The sequence below is a fragment of the Electrophorus electricus genome, chromosome 12, assembly GCF_041902795.1.
Source record: "Electrophorus electricus isolate QZ-2024a chromosome 12, ASM4190279v1, whole genome shotgun sequence".
NCBI lineage: Eukaryota > Metazoa > Chordata > Actinopteri > Gymnotiformes > Gymnotidae > Electrophorus > Electrophorus electricus.
The window spans coordinates 11,791,434-11,808,236 of NC_137508.1; the positions used below are offsets into that span (position 1 = coordinate 11,791,434).

Consider the following 16,803-nt stretch of genomic DNA (forward strand, 5'->3'; position numbering starts at 1 on the left):
TGCTTCATAGAAAATTAAAAATATATGTCTTCTGCAGCCTGCTACTTTGTTAAAGGTTGACCTAGTAAATCTCATAGGAATTATTTCTTTTCAACACACTTTCACCTCAAAACAACCAATTTGAATGATTTACAGAGGGGTGCAGAACCTGATCATGTTTTTTCAATGGCCAGCATGAGGCTCATCACACATTAAACTCAAACATTAACAGAAATTACCACAAGGGTAAATGTTTGCATTCTAATTGCTTTTAATCATTTAGAAGTGTGTAGTGTGCAGACTCAGTTCACGAAGTCTCTGCATAAAGATCATTATTTGATTCCATGAGACCACATGACTGTTGCTTCTGATCAGGATTTAGCAGTAATAGTTTGTTTTAATGTCTTTAAAAAAAAAACCCATTTTACTGGGTCCAATACCTGTATCCAGGGTCCAACATGTATGTTAAGTATTTTAGATAGGTAGTGCGTAAGAATACTTGTTTCTTGTTGAAATAGTTTGAAAAAAGTGCAATGTGTGTATTATGCTGCAGTCCATAAAAAATATTAAGCGCATTTGAAGAAATAAATAAAAGTAAGCCTTAAGATTAAAAAAAAAATCATATAGGGTACTGTTATACAGTATAATTGTATACTGAATCCAAATGTAAAAGCAGAAACTGAAAACCGAGTACAGTGGTTTGACTTTCACAGTAGATCGATTTTACAGCGTCGCACCTGCTGTTCTGGGAGGGCGCGGCTGTGCGGAGACGGACGGATCATGTCTGAGAGGGACTGATTAACTGTGTACTATGGACTTGTCACTATAAAATCTTAACTCGTGCCGAACTGGAACCGAGACATAATCATCGCACTGGAATTCGTAGATGCAGAATGAGCTTAACCAAAGATGATAAAACCAACGGTCTGGAGCTGCAAGAACGGGTATTTAATCCCAGCTTTCAAACTGATAACGATCTTGATCAATCTAGCCTTGGAGACCACCAGGTGCAATGCATCTCTACGATAACCTGTACAGGTGAGGAGCAAACGGCGTATACTCAGATTAAACCGTATGCTGGTATGCCCAAAGAAGTCCTGCTCTTGTATTCAAGTCAAACTCGCTATCGGCTGCCTCGGGAGATCCTGTTCTGGTTGACCATCGCATGTACCCTAACTCTAATCGCACTCACCATTACGGTTATCGCGCTCTCACCCCGATGCCTCAGTTGGTGGCAAACGACGCCAGTCTATCAGGTGTACCCCCGCTCCTTCAAGGATTCCAATGGCGACGGTGTCGGAGACCTCAGAGGTAATTCTGATACCAATCGTTGATCAACAAATGTCTTACTAATATATACACCGACAGTTGCGCATGGAATGCGATTCACTTTCTATTACCTGTCAAAATCGGTGCGTTTGAGGCTTAAAATAAGTTTTCACAAACCATTTAACCAGTATTGCTATTAGGTAATGGTCGGCTACATGCCATAAAATGAACTAAATGGACTCCAGAGATTTTATGAAGGTACAAGATAGGAATTAAGTTTTGCTTCCAAACAAATGGAGCACTAAACAAATATAATCAAGGATGGTGAAGCTATAAAAAAGTAATAAGGCACATGAAACAGCTCTCACACCCTCTTGAGTGTAGTTTGGATTTATAATGAAATACATATTTAGGATGTAGGACATAGTGAATAAGTGACATTTTGAAGCTGTTTTACAAAGCTGAATGATATGAGCATCGCAGAGTGGTCTGACATAGAGGCGATTATACTAACACATGCTTGTGTTCAGGTATCAAGGATAAACTGAGCCATTTCCAGTACCTAAACATTAAAGCAATTTGGATCAGCCCCTTCTATAAGTCCCCCATGAAGGACTTTGGCTATGATGTGGAAGACTTTAGAGATGTTGATCCACTCTTTGGCACCATGGCAGACTTCGATGACCTCCTGGCTAGCATGCATAGCATGGGTAAGCACAGAGTCATTAAACAGAGTTACATCTCAAAAGCTGTGCCATACTGTCACAGCTGAAATGATATGCTTGCCAACTGCATTTATGGGTGGTGAAGATTAGACAATTTAGTGACCCGTTATATTGTTAAAGTGCTATTTTTTTTGACTACCAGGTCCAGGAGTAAAGTCTGCCTTTCCATAGTTGTATTCTTTTATTGGATTCGAAATGATTTTACTGGGCTTTTACAGGGCTCAAACTGATCATGGACTACATCCCCAACCATACAAGTGATAAGCATATATGGTTCCAGCTCAGCCGTAACCAAACTGAATACTACTCTGACTTCTACATCTGGGTTAACTGCACAGAGGGCATACCACCTAACAACTGGGTATTATAATCCAGACTCAAAATGCATACAGACGTGTGTTTAACCATTATTATTATTATTGTTGTTGCTGTTGTATTGTCCATTTACGATGATGTCAGAAATGAGTATACCGAATGTTTAATTACAGTTTGTATAGCTAACGTTTGGAACAGTCACTAGTATTTGCATGAATGACCTCATGGGTAGTGGCAGTCATGGTATAACACGTGTCCTCAGGTGAGCGTGTTTGGGAACTCCTCTTGGACATATGATCCAGTGAGAGGGCAGTGCTACTTCCATCAGTTCCTCACGGAGCAGCCAGATCTCAACTTCCGCAACCCCAATGTTGTGAAGGAGATGACGGTAATCAGACGCACAGGTAACGGGGTGGCTGGCCTGACGGTGAATGTCGGCGCTGTTGCTCCCACCTTGGTGTGGTCCATGCTGCAGCAAACGGTAGACAAAAGCAGGAGTGATATTCTCTTAGAGTGAGCACAGAGAGGCATTGTTCAAAGTGGCATTGTTATGTCCCAATGGGCAGAGAGACTCGGTGTGAAGACTGAGTGCATGATCTGCTAGCCTCATGCAGTGGCCGTCAGACTGAGCGTGTTGCATAATCCTCTGCAGGCTGTGACCTTCTCAGGTATATTTTAAGTGGAGAACCACAGCAGCTTTATTTGCATCTTGCTGGCATACGATGTCACACCTGGGCAACATGCCGACCATCTGAGGTTGACATCGATGCCTGTTGAACCTCTTTAACATGGTGTAAGTTGTTGTGTAGCTTATCTGCCTCTACATTTCAGACAGGTGTAAGCATCAGAACGGCCAAACGTGCAACATCCATTCACACGTGATGGGGTTCTAGTAGCTTGACTTCTTCCCACCAAAAGATTCAAATTTGCATTGGAGGGTAGGAATGTGTGAATAAGCATGAGTGAGGACACACTATCATTCTTATAAACTTAGGAAAAAGGCTATAGGAATATGGCTAGGGCTTAGATGAGGGTTATTTCTGTCAGAAACCAGATAAGATAAGACTTATTACCCTGTCACAAACCAGCTTTTGCAGCAGACAGTGAAGCTAATGTTCTATAATTTTCAGTCAAATAGCATCTTTTGACTTCCTAGTAGTTATTACTGAAACTATTACTGGGCATATCTGCTGTGCACAGCATTTTCTCTCAGACCCAAACTATATGGGCTCATGATATTACTTCTATCTAACAGGACATAATCCATTTCTGGCTGAAGAAAGGGGTAGATGGGTTCCGCATGGATGCTGTTAAGCACATTCTGGAAGCAAAGCATTTGAGAAATGAACCCCAAGTGAACCCTGAAGAGCCCCCAGTGAGTCACTGTGCGCTGGATTGTTTTAAGATGGATTCTATTTCTAGATGAACATCATTAAAGCCTAAATTTTATTATACCTGTCTCATCTTTTGCCCAATCTAATCAATTTTTGCTTTATGATAATTCTTTTTCAGATTATCATATAGATAATCTGTCCTGTTTAAGTGTGACTGCATTAGGATTTTAAAGAATCTGAAAGATTTGTAAAAGGCACTTTGAAGAGAAATGGCATTGTATGAGCCTTTGTTCTTACAGTGGATTCAGGAGATTATTGACGCATACTTCCATGGATCTTACCAGCTCTTGACTCCAACTACCTTAATACTGTGCAATTACAAATGAACTGGAGCCCTGAGCAGTGCAGACAGGCAACTGTATATTCCCTGAGTGACTGACTCTTTTTAGGAGCCTTATTGAACACTGATCTGAAAAGACTCATAAAAGGAATATCAAATGGTGGTTATTCAGACAGTGTTCTTGTTTATGTATCACAAGTTGCATTCATTTACCAAATCAAATTTGCTCTTTAAAATAAGGTCTGTAGAAATGAGATGATTCTTTTACTAACATGTCATTCGGCTTTTCCCTTCCCTGTTTCTCCATGTATATCATAGGAGACTGTAAACACAGAGTTCCAGCTGTACCATGACTACACATACACTCAGCTGGGCCTGCATGACATTCTCCGAAACTGGAGGGTAGACCTGGATGAATACGGCAGAGAACCTGGACGCAACCGGTATTCCTGCTTCTTACTAAAGGCCCTCCTGCGTGAACTTTCATTTTAGAATGTCTCCGTCTTACTTTTTCTCCTTCAAGTTAAATGACTGTCATTATTATACCCCTAACTAAACCAGGTTTATGGTAACAGAGTCATATGATTATGAAGAAACTGAAAAGACCATGATGTATTACGGAACCCGTTTTGCCAAAGAGGCCGACTTCCCCTTTAACTTCTATCTACTGGACCTCCCCACTGGCTTGTCAGGAGTCAGAGCCAAAGAGCTGGTTAACCTGTGGATGTCGAACATGCCCAGAGGCAAATGGCCAAACTGGGTGGTAAGTTGCCAGAAGTTATTTAGTTAACCAGAAGATATTCAGTTTATCAAACCACGCAAGGCGTATTCTTCATGTCATCGAGAGCATGTATGCTTCTTTACATTTTCTAGTGTTCGATTTTAATTTAGCACTTTGTTCTCAACGATTCTACCATAAATACACCCTGTGCCTCACTACAAACATTTCAATGTACGTCACAGGAACACAGCGCGTATAAGTAAAAAGACTTATTATAGCATTACTTCATGCATTAGTAAACTTTACGCATGAAATTTCTGTAAAGGTGGGGAATCATGACAAGGCACGCATGAGCTCCAGAGCTGGTCAGGACTACGTTCGAGTCATCAACATGCTACTGTTAACACTGCCTGGAACCCCAACCACATACTATGGAGAGGAGATTGGCATGGAGAATGTCAATGTATCTGTTATCCAGGATCCTTTTGGAAAGTTCAACCCAGTAAGTGAGAAGGCATTAGTTGTTCCGCCAACTGTTCCACTACATTTTCTGGTATGCTACTACAAACGTAACCCCCCCTTTTTTTTGGTAGAATAACAGCCGGGATCCTCAGCGAACTCCCATGCAGTGGAGTAGTGGTCTCAATGCTGGCTTCAGTGACAGTAAAAATGGCACCTGGTTGGACATAAGTCCAAACTTTACCACTGTCAATGTAGAGGTATATATTAAATAACTCCAAAATGACCTCGTTCCCTTTAATGCTGTTGTGATGCAATTTTCAGACTATTTTAGTACCAGAGTATTGTAATATGCTGTGGTGGAATTTGAGAATAGGATGGAGAAGCATGGAGTCTAGTGTCATGCCTGTGTATGGCTCTGCAGGTTCAGCGAGGTGATCCCACATCTGTTCTGGAGCAGTACCGCTCTCTGAGTCTGCTCAGGGAGAGGGAGACCGTGCTGACCCGAGGCTGGCTCTGCTATGTCTGGGCAGATGGTGACGTGTTTGCCTTCTTGCGCGAGTTGGATGGATTGAATCGGGCGTTCTTGGTGCTTCTGAATTTCGGCGAAGACACTGAAACAGACCTCTCCGTTATCCTGGAGCTGCCCGAGCGGCTAACTGTGCACATGAGTACGTCTTCTGGCACTCCAAGCAGCTTCTCCAAATCGAAAATCACTACCTCCAAGGGGCAGGGTCTGCTGCTGGAGTACTCCACCAATCAGCGCTTTCATCCTGGCCACGCCTCTGAGTGTTACGTCTCTGAGAAGGCCTGTTACTTGAGTGCCCTGGATATTCTGTACCAGTGCTAATAACGCAATGACCGAAAGAGCTAGAGATCTAATCATCACATGCTTGGAGCTAAATAGCTTTACCTTGTTTTGCTTAAATAATCTTTAAAAAAACATTTTATTAGTATTTTTGTGCTTACTTAAAAAAAAATCAAATGCATCAAGTTTCACAGTTAATAACACAGTCCAGGGTCCTGAAAGGTTCCACAAGGTCCAGTGTGTCTATGATTTATGTGCTGGGCTTTTTTTTTTGTCTTGTTCTTTGCAGAGGGGATCCTGGATAATCCAGCCCAAGCACTGTGTAGAGGAAAGCTAACTGTCGGGCACTCTGAAAGACAAAAGAATGCACGTGATGTGGTTGGATGCATTGACAGCATTATGTAATCTCACAAACCTGTACCTTTTTGTTCTTTTTTTCAGTAATCATACTTTAAATGGGATCAAGGGCTTTGAAAGTTAATCTTACACATGCCTGTCACACAACTGGCCAATTGATGGCCACTATTTATTTACTGTAATTTAACTGTGGCTTTATTATTAAAATATACAATAATATGACAGCTAAAAGTATTTTATTAGTTTTTTTTAAATGTGGCTTTCTTAAAGCTATACAATAATATTGTAAAGTATTTATAGTTTCTGATAAATGAACTCAAAGCAGTAGTGTACCTCTGGAGAGCTAATTTTAAAGAATCATTCACAGGAAAGGATAAAAGCAGTTTCCATGCTTAACACTCCCAAAGGAGATTGAGATTAAACAACAACCAGTCTGACAACAAAGCAGCAGAAGAATGATGGCTTTTAATACATCACCTCACTAAGGGACTGGTCAAAGGCTTCTGGACCAAAGTGGTCTCCACCTGGCTGAGAGTCCAGTATAACAGCTGGCACATGTCCTGTTGAGAGAATACTCTGGAGATTCTACCACAACCACAGGGCAAGACGATTCACACACACACTTATTAACAAGGCCAGAATAACAGAGAGGCATCAACACATGTACACAGGGACTCTTCATTTAAAACAGGTTTTTGTGGCAAATTTCCTAGCCACAATGAATCCCAAATGACAGGCCTGATGTAGCATCATCAGTGTTGCACTGAGGGCTCTGCATCAGGGTGATGTGTTCAGTGCCTTGTCTATTTTCACCAGTGGCACATCCCTTTGATGGCTGATGCTAATCCTGACAGATTTTGGCTCCTCCCTTTACTGCGCTTTAAGCACACCCAGCACTTTAAAGGCGGTGCTCTTGAAGCAGAGTGACTGGTAAAGGCTTGGTGGATGGAGCGGATGGAGGTCCAGCTTTAGGGTGTAAGGCGCGGAGGTGAGAACGTCACACGGCCAAGCATGAAAACTCCTCCTCCGCCCGCGTCTCTCTCCGCCACTCCGACTCTCTTAGGGCGCTGAGCTTCACGTGACTCCTCCTGACCTTGGCACGGCCCGGTGTGTTGTTCCTTATCTCCCAGCCTGATACCCTATCTCTGAAACATGCTAATCACCCCAGCTGCCTGCGAGTGTGATCAGCATTTTATCGCCCGACGAGCAAAAGGGAGAGATTAGAAGGAGACTTCACAGAGCTCATCTCCGTGTGTCTTTGTGTGTGTTCGTTTGTGTTTACGCAAGTGTGGGTGTTGATGTGTGTTAATTAATGAAACATAAAAGGGGGGGGGCATTCACATTTTAATATTGCACACAGCAGCTCACACAAGGTGACCTCTGCTTGACACAGAGAAGAGGCTTCCAACAAGCATTTTCAGATCAGGGCTTTCCTCACATGGAGGGACAGAAGGATGGTTTTTCCTAACGCCACTATCTGATTCACTGGGATTAGCGCCGGTTTATGTACATCACATTCCAATCTCCATCCAAGACAATACACCAGCATTACCTGTTACAGCCTTGCATATGCACAGTGTCCAAACGATTAAAAAAAACAAAAAAAACCAAAACCTACATGTTACAAGTCCCTATAAAATGCATTTCTGAAGAAAGACGTTTTGTAATAACAGACACCTAAACAGTGCTTCTATTTCAGTGTTCTGTGAACGAATGCTGTAGGTATTTCAGAAGGAGCATGCACTAACCCTTACCACTATGGCTGCTTGCATGGGTCTGCACGGCCCTCTTGAGTCTCTCCACGTACTTCAGCACCCCCGAGAAAGGCACTCTGCTGTCGCCGGAGTAAGCCGTGATCAGCACGGACGGATAGAGCTGGAGCACACAGGCACGGCTGTCAGTCGCCATAAGGCACGTGGGACGGGACCAGTGAAGGTCAAAAACAACGCTCGAGTTACCTGAGGTGTAATATTATGACATGGGCAGTAAGAGGCAATGTTGTCTCTCTGCTGAGGGTCTGCGAGGGGGTCTCCCCACTCCCCCCTCTCCTCCACTGTTAAGGGTAGAGATGGGTCCTGCGTGGTGCCCAGGACATCCAGGAAAGGTGCCTAAATCGAACAACTCAGGTGAATCAAAGCCATTCACTGAGCATACTCGCGCGTGGTCCGTACGAGTCGTGGATAGGAGCTGACCTGGAGAAGGACTGCTGTGAGGAGCTGAGGGTGCTGGTTGCACAGCGCCCCAGCTAAGACAGCTCCTGCACTGCGGGCGGTGAGGGCAGTCAGTGCAGGCTGGGACACTCCTGAACTGAAGAGAGTGTGAATGCTGGCAGTGAGGTCCTCCACTCCTTTGTGCTTGAGCTGCAAGCGACCAGCACGGTGCCAGGCCAGACCACACTCGCCACCCCCCCTGCCCAGTCACCCAACACACACCAACACAGCCACACACTTGGGACATCTCACTGTTTTGTCTTTTCAGATTTCACTACATTTGGAATAGTTATATTTGCTGATTTCCATTTCTATAAGTGTTCTGATTTCTATTAGTATTCAAAACCACAGCTCTTCACCACTATGGATACATACCCCCAGAAGAACATTTTCTACTTTTCCCCACACACAGACACACACACAGGATCTGGTGTGCGTGCAGCCACATGGGGTGGCTTGTCCTCGCGGTTCAATACCTGACGTGACAGTAGGCCAGAGCCCAGCCGTGGTCCAGCAGGAGTCTCTTCTCAGGGCTGAAGGCCATGTTCAGGTCCAGGCCGTAAGCTCCGTACACATGCACCAGCAGTGGAGCCTCCCTCAGCTCTTCTAAGGCTTGCATGTGGAAAAGTGTCAAAGGCACTGCAGTTCCATCCTAAAAATACATGCCCTCATGCTGAAGATTATTTATTATATTAATCTTTATTGTTCGTTATGCATACCTTATGAACATTAAACCTCCGCATTGCACTTTGCAAGGATTATGAAGGGTGTTTGGGTGAGATATGCAAAACAGTTTAGTGTTGCTTCAACACAACTCACTCAACACGTCAGCAAATTGTTTTCAGGCCCTTCGTGAACTCTGGCTGGTGCCTGAGTGTACTGAGCTGTGGACCACCAGAGGACGGGGTGTCCGCGAGTGACCTACAGTGGGTCCATGCCGCCTCCTACCTGGCTGTGGGCCCACAGGCGTGTGGTGTGACCCTCGCGTGGGAGTGTGTGTTGTGGCTCATCCTCCTGAGAGAGGGGCTGCAGTTCCTTGGGGGACAGGAGGTAGCAGACGGGTGGGTGGACCGGGGAGGACAGGAGGAGGGAGCATGCACCTCTATCTTCTGTGCTTAACCGCTGCGTCTCTACGGCACAGGCCCAGAGGGGCAGCTGAGGTGAACGCAAAGAAGCACAATGATGAGGAACAGTGCAGACTCCCTAGCAATGTTCTCTCTACAGCAGCTGCTCCGGGGCTCACACACACACACACCTAGTGAGGTCTGACATCCATTCTGTTCCAATCAGGACAGAAAAAGGTCAATTTTGATGCGGCTTGCGAGACAAAGGCAAGGCAAGTTTTTCTTTAGCACTTTTTACACACTTTTTAGCTTTGCATAAGAATAGAAACATACAACAATTTTTTTTTTTATTCAAACAAAGAAAAAGACAACATTAAGACATGAAATTAAAACAAGGAAAATAAATTTAAGATTTAATCCCTGAAACAGTCCTATCAACACACTCTTCTTAAAAGGATGCCAGTCTTCTCTTATTCAATGGAAGGATAAAGTCTCCTCTCAGTCCCTGAGAGGATACCGGGCTTCTCTCAGTCCCTGAGAGCCTAACGCAGAACAGTGTTCTCAGTAGCTACAAACTGCTTTAGGAACGCAGTCATCTCTCAGTCCCTGACAGGATATCAGTCTTCTCCCAATCCTTGAGAGGATATCTAGCTCTAAATAATACTACAAGATCACAGTCAAAAGAAAGTATAAACATATAATGTAGAATTAAGGCAAAAACATTAAAGGCAAAATTATACAACATAAAAGAATATTCGCAAAATGAAAGATTAAGAGAAATGAAATAAAATAAAATAAAATTGTGGTGCTTAAAAGTGCAGTGCCACAGGACTGAAATAAGAATATCTAACCTGAGCCAATGTCTTGGCTAAATAGGAGTGTTTTATACTTTGTTTTGGAGCTTTTCTAAATATCCCTCGACAGCTGGTTCCATTTAGAAATGACATAGTAGCTAAAAGCTGCCCTTCCACGCTTAGTTTTCACTTTCAGCAGGACTAAATGATTAGTTCCTAATGACCTAAGAGTTCTGCCTGTCTTATAACTCTGCAGCAAATCAGACAGACACACTGGTCCCACACCATTAAGTGATTTATAGACCAGTAATAATACCTTAAAGTCAGCTCTGTAGTATACTGGTAGTCAACATAAGGACTCTAGATCTGGTTTACTAAAGAAATCTCTGATCTTGTTGATGTTGTTAAGATGACATGCTGACTTACAAACTGATTTTAAGTGTCTAAAACTGAGATCACAGTCTATTAGTTATGAGTCTAGGTTAGAGTTATGTTATGTTACAGTCTAGGTTATGAGCTAGCTCTTTGGAGTTTAGGGTTTTCGAGTTCAAATAGACAGGTAGTCTGTGCCTTTCATTGGTATTACCAAATATAATAATTCCTGTTTTATTTTTAATCAAGTGCAGAACGTTTTGGCATATCTAGTTAGTGACATGCTCAAGGCACATGCAGAGAGTGCTACATGGACGATAGTCTGGGGAAAGGGTTAAATTAATCTGAGCAAAGCTATGGTATGATAGCCCAGAGTCTTGTATGATTTGGCTAAGTGGAAGGATGTACAAGTTCAATGGGAGCAGCCCAAGAATTGAACCTTGCGGGACACCACAAGGCACTGGCACTGGCACTCTTTCAGAAACCTTATTTTACTATAAAATAATTCCTAGGTAAAACCTAAACCATTTTAAGACTGTTCCTGAGAGTCCAACCCACTTTTCAAGTCTACCTATAAGCATGTTATGGTCAAACAAATGTCACTAATTACCTTGATTAGAGCAGTCTTGGTACTGTGAGTGGGTCAAAATCCTGACTGAAACTTATCCAGACAGCCATTTGTGGATAGGAAATCAGTAAGGTGCTTAAATTATTTTCTCAATGATTTTCGCAATAAATAGTAGATTTGAGATGGGTCTGTAATTACTGAACATAGCCACTTCCAAGTTGTTTTTTTTTTAAAAAAGAGGCTTTACCACTGCAGTTTTTAGTGCGTTAGGAAAACACCTAGTAAGAGTGAGGTGTTTACTGTGTGAAGTATGTCATCTGCTATTGAGTGAAACATCAAAGGTAGTAGGAAGGTGTCATGGCTGCAAGCAGATGATTTGGTGGTGCCTCACTCATTAGAATTTCCTTGTTAATAGCACTAAATTAGTACATTTCATGATAATTTTATTTTAATTTTGTGGGGAAGTTAGTATTAAAAAGGATGCAAACTCATTACTTAGTTCAGTTGATATTAATTCAGGGGCCATTTGTGTTTGCAAATTTGTTAATTTGTCAATCATTAGGAAGAGTAATTTGCTATTGTTAATGTTTTTGTGGATGATGCTGGGAAAAAAAAGTTTGTCTTGCTTTGCATATAATTAATTTGTATTTTTGTAGATTTCTTTGTGAATCTGAAGTTTTGTTTTACGCTGTGTTCAGCCTTTCCGCATTCTCTCATTTGAATTTGAACTAAAGTAGCATTTCTCCATGATGCTCTATGTTTACCTGACATGGTTAATAGAAAAGATATGTAGTCTATGGCAGAAATGTTCACTTTCTTGACTTTTTGTTATAATGTCTTACAAAGATATAAAACTGGCACAACAGAGGGGCAGTGGAAGATATAAATACTTCAGTTTAAAGGGATGTTAATGTCATTTCTAAATCCCCAGTTATCTGATTTCATAGTTATAAATCCAAATATGAAAAAGATGCAGGCTCAAGAGTTAGTTGAAGAGAATAGCGGGTCTCATTGTTTATTAGTTGAAGACAATAGTGGGTCTCATTGTTTATTAGTTGAAGACAATAGTGGGTCTCATTGTTTATAAGTTGAAGAGAACAGCAGGTCCCGTTGTTCATTTGAGGCACCCTCCAGAGAATGTCTGAGAGGGTACGCAGACGTTTAATTTTATACACTTTTCCAACGGTGATTATATAATCACCCTGCCATTTTTACATATTGATCTTTGAAGTTTCCACCAGTATATCCAAATCATGCATTATTTACCATTATGCAAATTGATATTTAATAATTATACCAATTAAAATGTGGTACCTATATATCCAAATGAGGGACTTGTATCGCTCTCTCTTTAAAAAAAAATATGATCTCATATTCCCACTTACTACTGATAACATTGTTTCTTGTACCAACTGGTACCTGTTCCTAAACCAAACCAGAATAATCTGCTTTGCTCCTGCTCAGTGACCTTGAAGCACCATGACAGATACCCACACAAACATAAATCTTAATGCTTACAAACACAGTTGTGCACCCCTCTACACCTGGTACAGAGACCTTCAAAGGCCTCAGTAATAAGTCCACAGATCACCTTATGAAAATACAGAATAATATTTGGCTTTTCTTTAACCCAAATCAATTTATTACTTCATTAGCTGGGATTACAGAGATAAGATCAAAAATACTGCTATGCACCACAGTGTCTGATGTCTGTGTTCCGTTTGTCTGATGTTTGGGTTCCATTCCATCGCTTGCTGGCCTGTCCTCTGTGCCTCATTTCAGTGACATCTTTGTTTAAGTCCTACTAAGGATGCTGGCAACAGAGATGGCCAGCTTCGCATTCACTTCCTGCTTGTGTTTGCTGTGTAATTTGGATTTTGATTCTGCCTGTTGTTACTCCAACTTTGAGCCTTTAGCCCCTTTCAAACTGCTTGGTGTTCCTTGTGAATACTTTGTGCAAATATCTTGTTTATTCAGTTCCCTGGGAGTAGGGTGATTGCCATTTTTGTTATGCTGGGTTTTGTGTGTGTGTTTTAGATGGTTAGTGAGCTAGGGAGAGATTTGTTTTTTTGGTTGTCTTCATTTTGTTAGAGGTAATTTAGACAATGTATCTGAAATAGCTAGTTTGGGGTTTTATTTATTGTTTTAATCTGGGTCAAACTTGAAGGTAAAACCGGAGTACAGTGGAAAGTTTAAAATACACATTCACGTTATCCTAATTTCTCTTGGCCTGTTTTTTTCATTCGCTCGCACACATACAATATGCACACATTTCACAACACACTTTTTCTTGTTTCAGCCTATTCAAGGTAATATATTATAAACCAGTAATACACATGGATAATATTTAAACCCTAGCCTTTATGCACAATAGTAGGGTCCATTGTAACAAATGTACATGACATTTTAGAGATTATACAATTTTATATGCAATTAAAAGTTTTGGAATGCTACGATGCATTCTTAAGGACAATGCAGTTGAATTCTGGGTTGGGGTATTGTTATTCAGAAACGATCTCATTAAAGAGGTGATCTCACCTGCAGAGCAGCCACATGGTTAGGTGCGCTTAACGGAAAAGTGTGGAGTTGGAGTCGACCCTGGGGCTCCCTCACCGTACACACACAGTGGTCCTGGAGCACCTCCATATCTTTAATGACTGCTCCAGGCTCAGGGCTGAACACAGGCTCCCAGTGCTGCATACCTGGGGAGCAGGGATAAGCCCTCAGGACCTTCAGGGTTGGAATACATGAGGATGTAAGAAATCCAGCAGCCACAGTAGGGTGTTTCTTTCCCCTCAAACATGTGTAGGCCTAATGGATTTAAAAACTGTTGGCTGCAGGTAACTGCTGCTGGCAGCGGCAATCAATTCTCAAAACATAAACTAGTCCAACACGCAGAACTCAGCAGGTATCGGTGGATGTGTGAAAGGCGTGGTGGGCACCTGGTACTCCTGGGCTGGGCCGGTGTTGGCTAGGATGTACAGCTGGCCGCCAGCATGCTCCACATGGTAGAGGAGGCCAGGCTGGCGAGGATGAACCAGTCTGGGGCGTGAGAAGGGAGCCATGCTGTCGATCAGCCAGACCTCAGAGCTGCTCTTACTGCTGCAGTTTAACGTTAGCAGCCGCTGGTCTCTGGTGTGACTGACCTCGATGAAGAACCTGCACAGGTCATATGCATTTCTGCTCAAGTATACAAGGTCAAAGAAAATGCAAAAGAAAAACAGCTGACAAACATGGAAACATGGAAGTCCATTTTCATGACTATGTAACTACAATGGGTAGATGCATGGGAGGATATGAATCAAAGTTTATTTGCGCTATATTAAAGTCTCTATAAAGCAGTGACAGATATAAAACATTACAAAACTTGGCAGCCAACCACACATTCACACTCTTACTCCGGATCATTTTCTTCATAAACCAGGATGCTGTTGGCTCCGGTTTCGCTAAGGTGAAGTCGGAAAACATGCCTGCACTGAAGTGCTTCTTGAGTGGTGTAGAACAGCATATCATCAGAGGCCCACTCTACATCACGAGGAGACAGGTTTTTAATGCAAACTCACACATTAACAAAGAGAAGTAAGTCCTTTTCTTTCCCATGCAGGAAGGAATGATGACATTAAAGGACTATTAAAATGTCATGTTACAAAAGACCCCTTCAAGAATAATGCGTATTGAATTGTAATGTGCTGGGCTGATCAAAAGCATTGATGACCTAGCAACATCAGAAATTCACTACCATTTCTCCAAGTCACTGGATCTTGAATGACCCCTTGCACACTTCATCTGATACACACACCACTTCCCAATTACAAACCTGGACTTGCGCTACTCTGCACATTTTAGTATTTTCCCCCTTTTCTAATTCACCCGTTTTAAAACCATAAAAGGTTTGTTAAAGATTTGAGTCTGGTATGCTGGGTGCAAGCATAACACTAAAATGTAAAGTGAATAGAAACTGTGGGAAACACTTCCCTAAAGCACTTACCTAGAGGCTCATAAGACAATATGACTCAAAAGGCCGCACGACTCTCAACTTACCAAAGCTGAACACCTTGTCCAGGATAAGCATGGGCTTCTGAGGCACAACAGAATGCCCCAATTGAACCAGTATGCACCTGGTATTCTCACTGTCGTTGTCCTGCACGGTTGCCGCTAGCATGGCCTCTGTGGGAGAGAGCCTGACCCTCTGAATGGTCCCAGCCACACCTCTAGCCCAGTCTGCACAGAGCACCTGCTCCATGTCCCCCTCACCTGAGGGTGGATGCACTGTTATCGCCAAGTACCTCATTGTACTATTAGAATTTTTTTACTTTATTTATTTTATTTTTTTTGCTGGAAAATTTACTGGAAAATGGCAGACAATGTGCTATTTGACACAAAAATAATTGGAGCAGTGGTAGCTCAGTGGTTAAGATGCGTTACTAGCAATTAGAAGGTTGCCAGTTCAAGCCCGTAAACCATCGGTTGCTCAAGTTACGTTCAGTCATAACTGTTAAGTCACTTTGGATAAAAGCATCAGCTAAATGCCGTAAATGTAAAACAACTGCCTCTCTAAAAAGAAGCAAAACAGGTTTTCCATCATGTTGAACACTCCACAATAACGAGGTTTTCAAACGTGAGCAGCTGACCCAATCCACGTGCCAGTCTGTAGACCCCATGGCCATCCTCAGCGTACACGTGGTGACGTCCCTGGAATCCGAGATCATAGGAAGACAGACGCCTGTGTCACATCATCTGGATACGCTGCTTTAGCTCAGACCAAGTTATATCCAAATCGCTTACCACTATAACGTTGCTGTCGGGGACATCAGCAAACCGCTGATGAACTGAACGCAGTTTTCTCTTAAAATGCCTCTCCAGGCTTCTTAGTCTCCTCAGCTCATCCTTCGAGCACTGGAATGACGTATTTACATGTCCCTAGGCACAAGGGAATCTATTTAATAATCCAACATGATCGGGAGTCTTGTGCACGCAGGGGAATTCGGCACAACACCTGTTTGTCCCATTACACCAGTCTTCCAGTTTAATTATTACAAAGCTGGCCTAAGTGGAGTTTTGTTCAACGACGCTTCTGCAAAGCTTGTAAGAATATAAGAACTACCACGGCAGTTTGACTTACCACAGTGCAAAGATGCGTTCTCACTCCGACACATTGCCTCTTGCAGTTTGGCAAATTTATGCATCGTGACACTGAACGCAAAACCCCCCCAAACCTTTTGGTAATCGAAATCATTTAATTTATTGGTTAAGACAGCAATTTGTCCGAAATTATAGCTAATATCTTAACATGTTTCACTGTAAATGCGGTGCATTGTAAATCGTTTCATTGCGCTTTTTTAAAGTAATTATGTTTATGTTTGCATTCCGAAGCTTGAAATTGTAATGTTTAGCTACATGTGCAATCAAACCTGTGGCGCTGAAAAATGACATTTCACACAGACAAGAATAATCGATTACAAAAACCTTCAAGATTAACTATAAGAAC

General features: G+C 42.3%; 2 protein-coding genes across 3 annotated transcripts; one reads left to right on the forward strand and one right to left on the reverse strand.

Moving 5' to 3' along the window:
- The first annotated feature begins 45 nt into the window (after positions 1 to 45).
- On the forward strand, positions 46 to 5,992 carry slc3a1 (solute carrier family 3 member 1). The gene is made up of 10 exons (XM_027011549.3): positions 46 to 1,290; positions 1,779 to 1,958; positions 2,192 to 2,334; positions 2,551 to 2,676; positions 3,544 to 3,663; positions 4,281 to 4,405; positions 4,524 to 4,725; positions 5,009 to 5,185; positions 5,277 to 5,402; positions 5,567 to 5,992. The coding sequence occupies exons 1-10, from the start codon at positions 873 to 875 to the stop codon at positions 5,990 to 5,992; spliced, it is 2,043 nt and encodes a 680-aa protein (XP_026867350.2). The 5' UTR covers positions 46 to 872.
- A 78-nt stretch (positions 5,993 to 6,070) lies between these two features.
- prepl (prolyl endopeptidase like) lies at positions 6,071 to 16,754 on the reverse strand. Of its 2 annotated transcripts, none has more exons than XM_081724973.1 (14): positions 16,438 to 16,754; positions 16,101 to 16,235; positions 15,947 to 16,007; positions 15,357 to 15,569; positions 14,714 to 14,840; positions 14,258 to 14,474; positions 13,854 to 14,045; positions 9,466 to 9,672; positions 8,994 to 9,169; positions 8,500 to 8,716; positions 8,266 to 8,415; positions 8,062 to 8,182; positions 6,785 to 6,892; positions 6,071 to 6,299 (listed from the first exon to the last, which is right to left on the reverse strand). In XM_081724973.1, exons 1-13 carry the CDS (start codon positions 16,549 to 16,551, stop codon positions 6,801 to 6,803), a joined length of 2,022 nt encoding a protein of 673 aa, XP_081581099.1. In that variant the 5' UTR covers positions 16,552 to 16,754; the 3' UTR covers positions 6,071 to 6,299; positions 6,785 to 6,800. The 2 variants fall into 2 exon arrangements, with proteins under 2 accessions (XP_081581099.1, XP_026867349.3); XM_027011548.3 differs by having other exon boundaries at positions 6,785 to 6,867; positions 16,438 to 16,752.
- Between the last annotated feature and the right edge of the window lie 49 nt (positions 16,755 to 16,803).

Excerpts from the sequence above, each read along its gene's own strand:
- slc3a1 (XM_027011549.3), top strand. The coding sequence starts at position 873 with ATGAGCTTAACCAAAGATGATAAAACCAACGGTCTGGAGCTGCAAGAA. Across the intron at positions 1,291-1,778 it reads CGGTGTCGGAGACCTCAGAG|GTATCAAGGATAAACTGAGC; the intron begins GTAATTCTGATA and ends GCTTGTGTTCAG. Across the intron at positions 5,403-5,566 it reads TTACCACTGTCAATGTAGAG|GTTCAGCGAGGTGATCCCAC; the intron begins GTATATATTAAA and ends ATGGCTCTGCAG.
- prepl (XM_027011548.3), bottom strand. The coding sequence starts at position 16,551 with ATGATTTCGATTACCAAAAGGTTTGGGGGGGTTTTGCGTTCAGTGTCA. Across the intron at positions 8,717-8,993 it reads CTGGCCTACTGTCACGTCAG|GGGGGGTGGCGAGTGTGGTC; the intron begins GTATTGAACCGC and ends GTGACTGGGCAG. Across the intron at positions 8,416-8,499 it reads TCACAGCAGTCCTTCTCCAG|GCACCTTTCCTGGATGTCCT; the intron begins GTCAGCTCCTAT and ends TGTTCGATTTAG.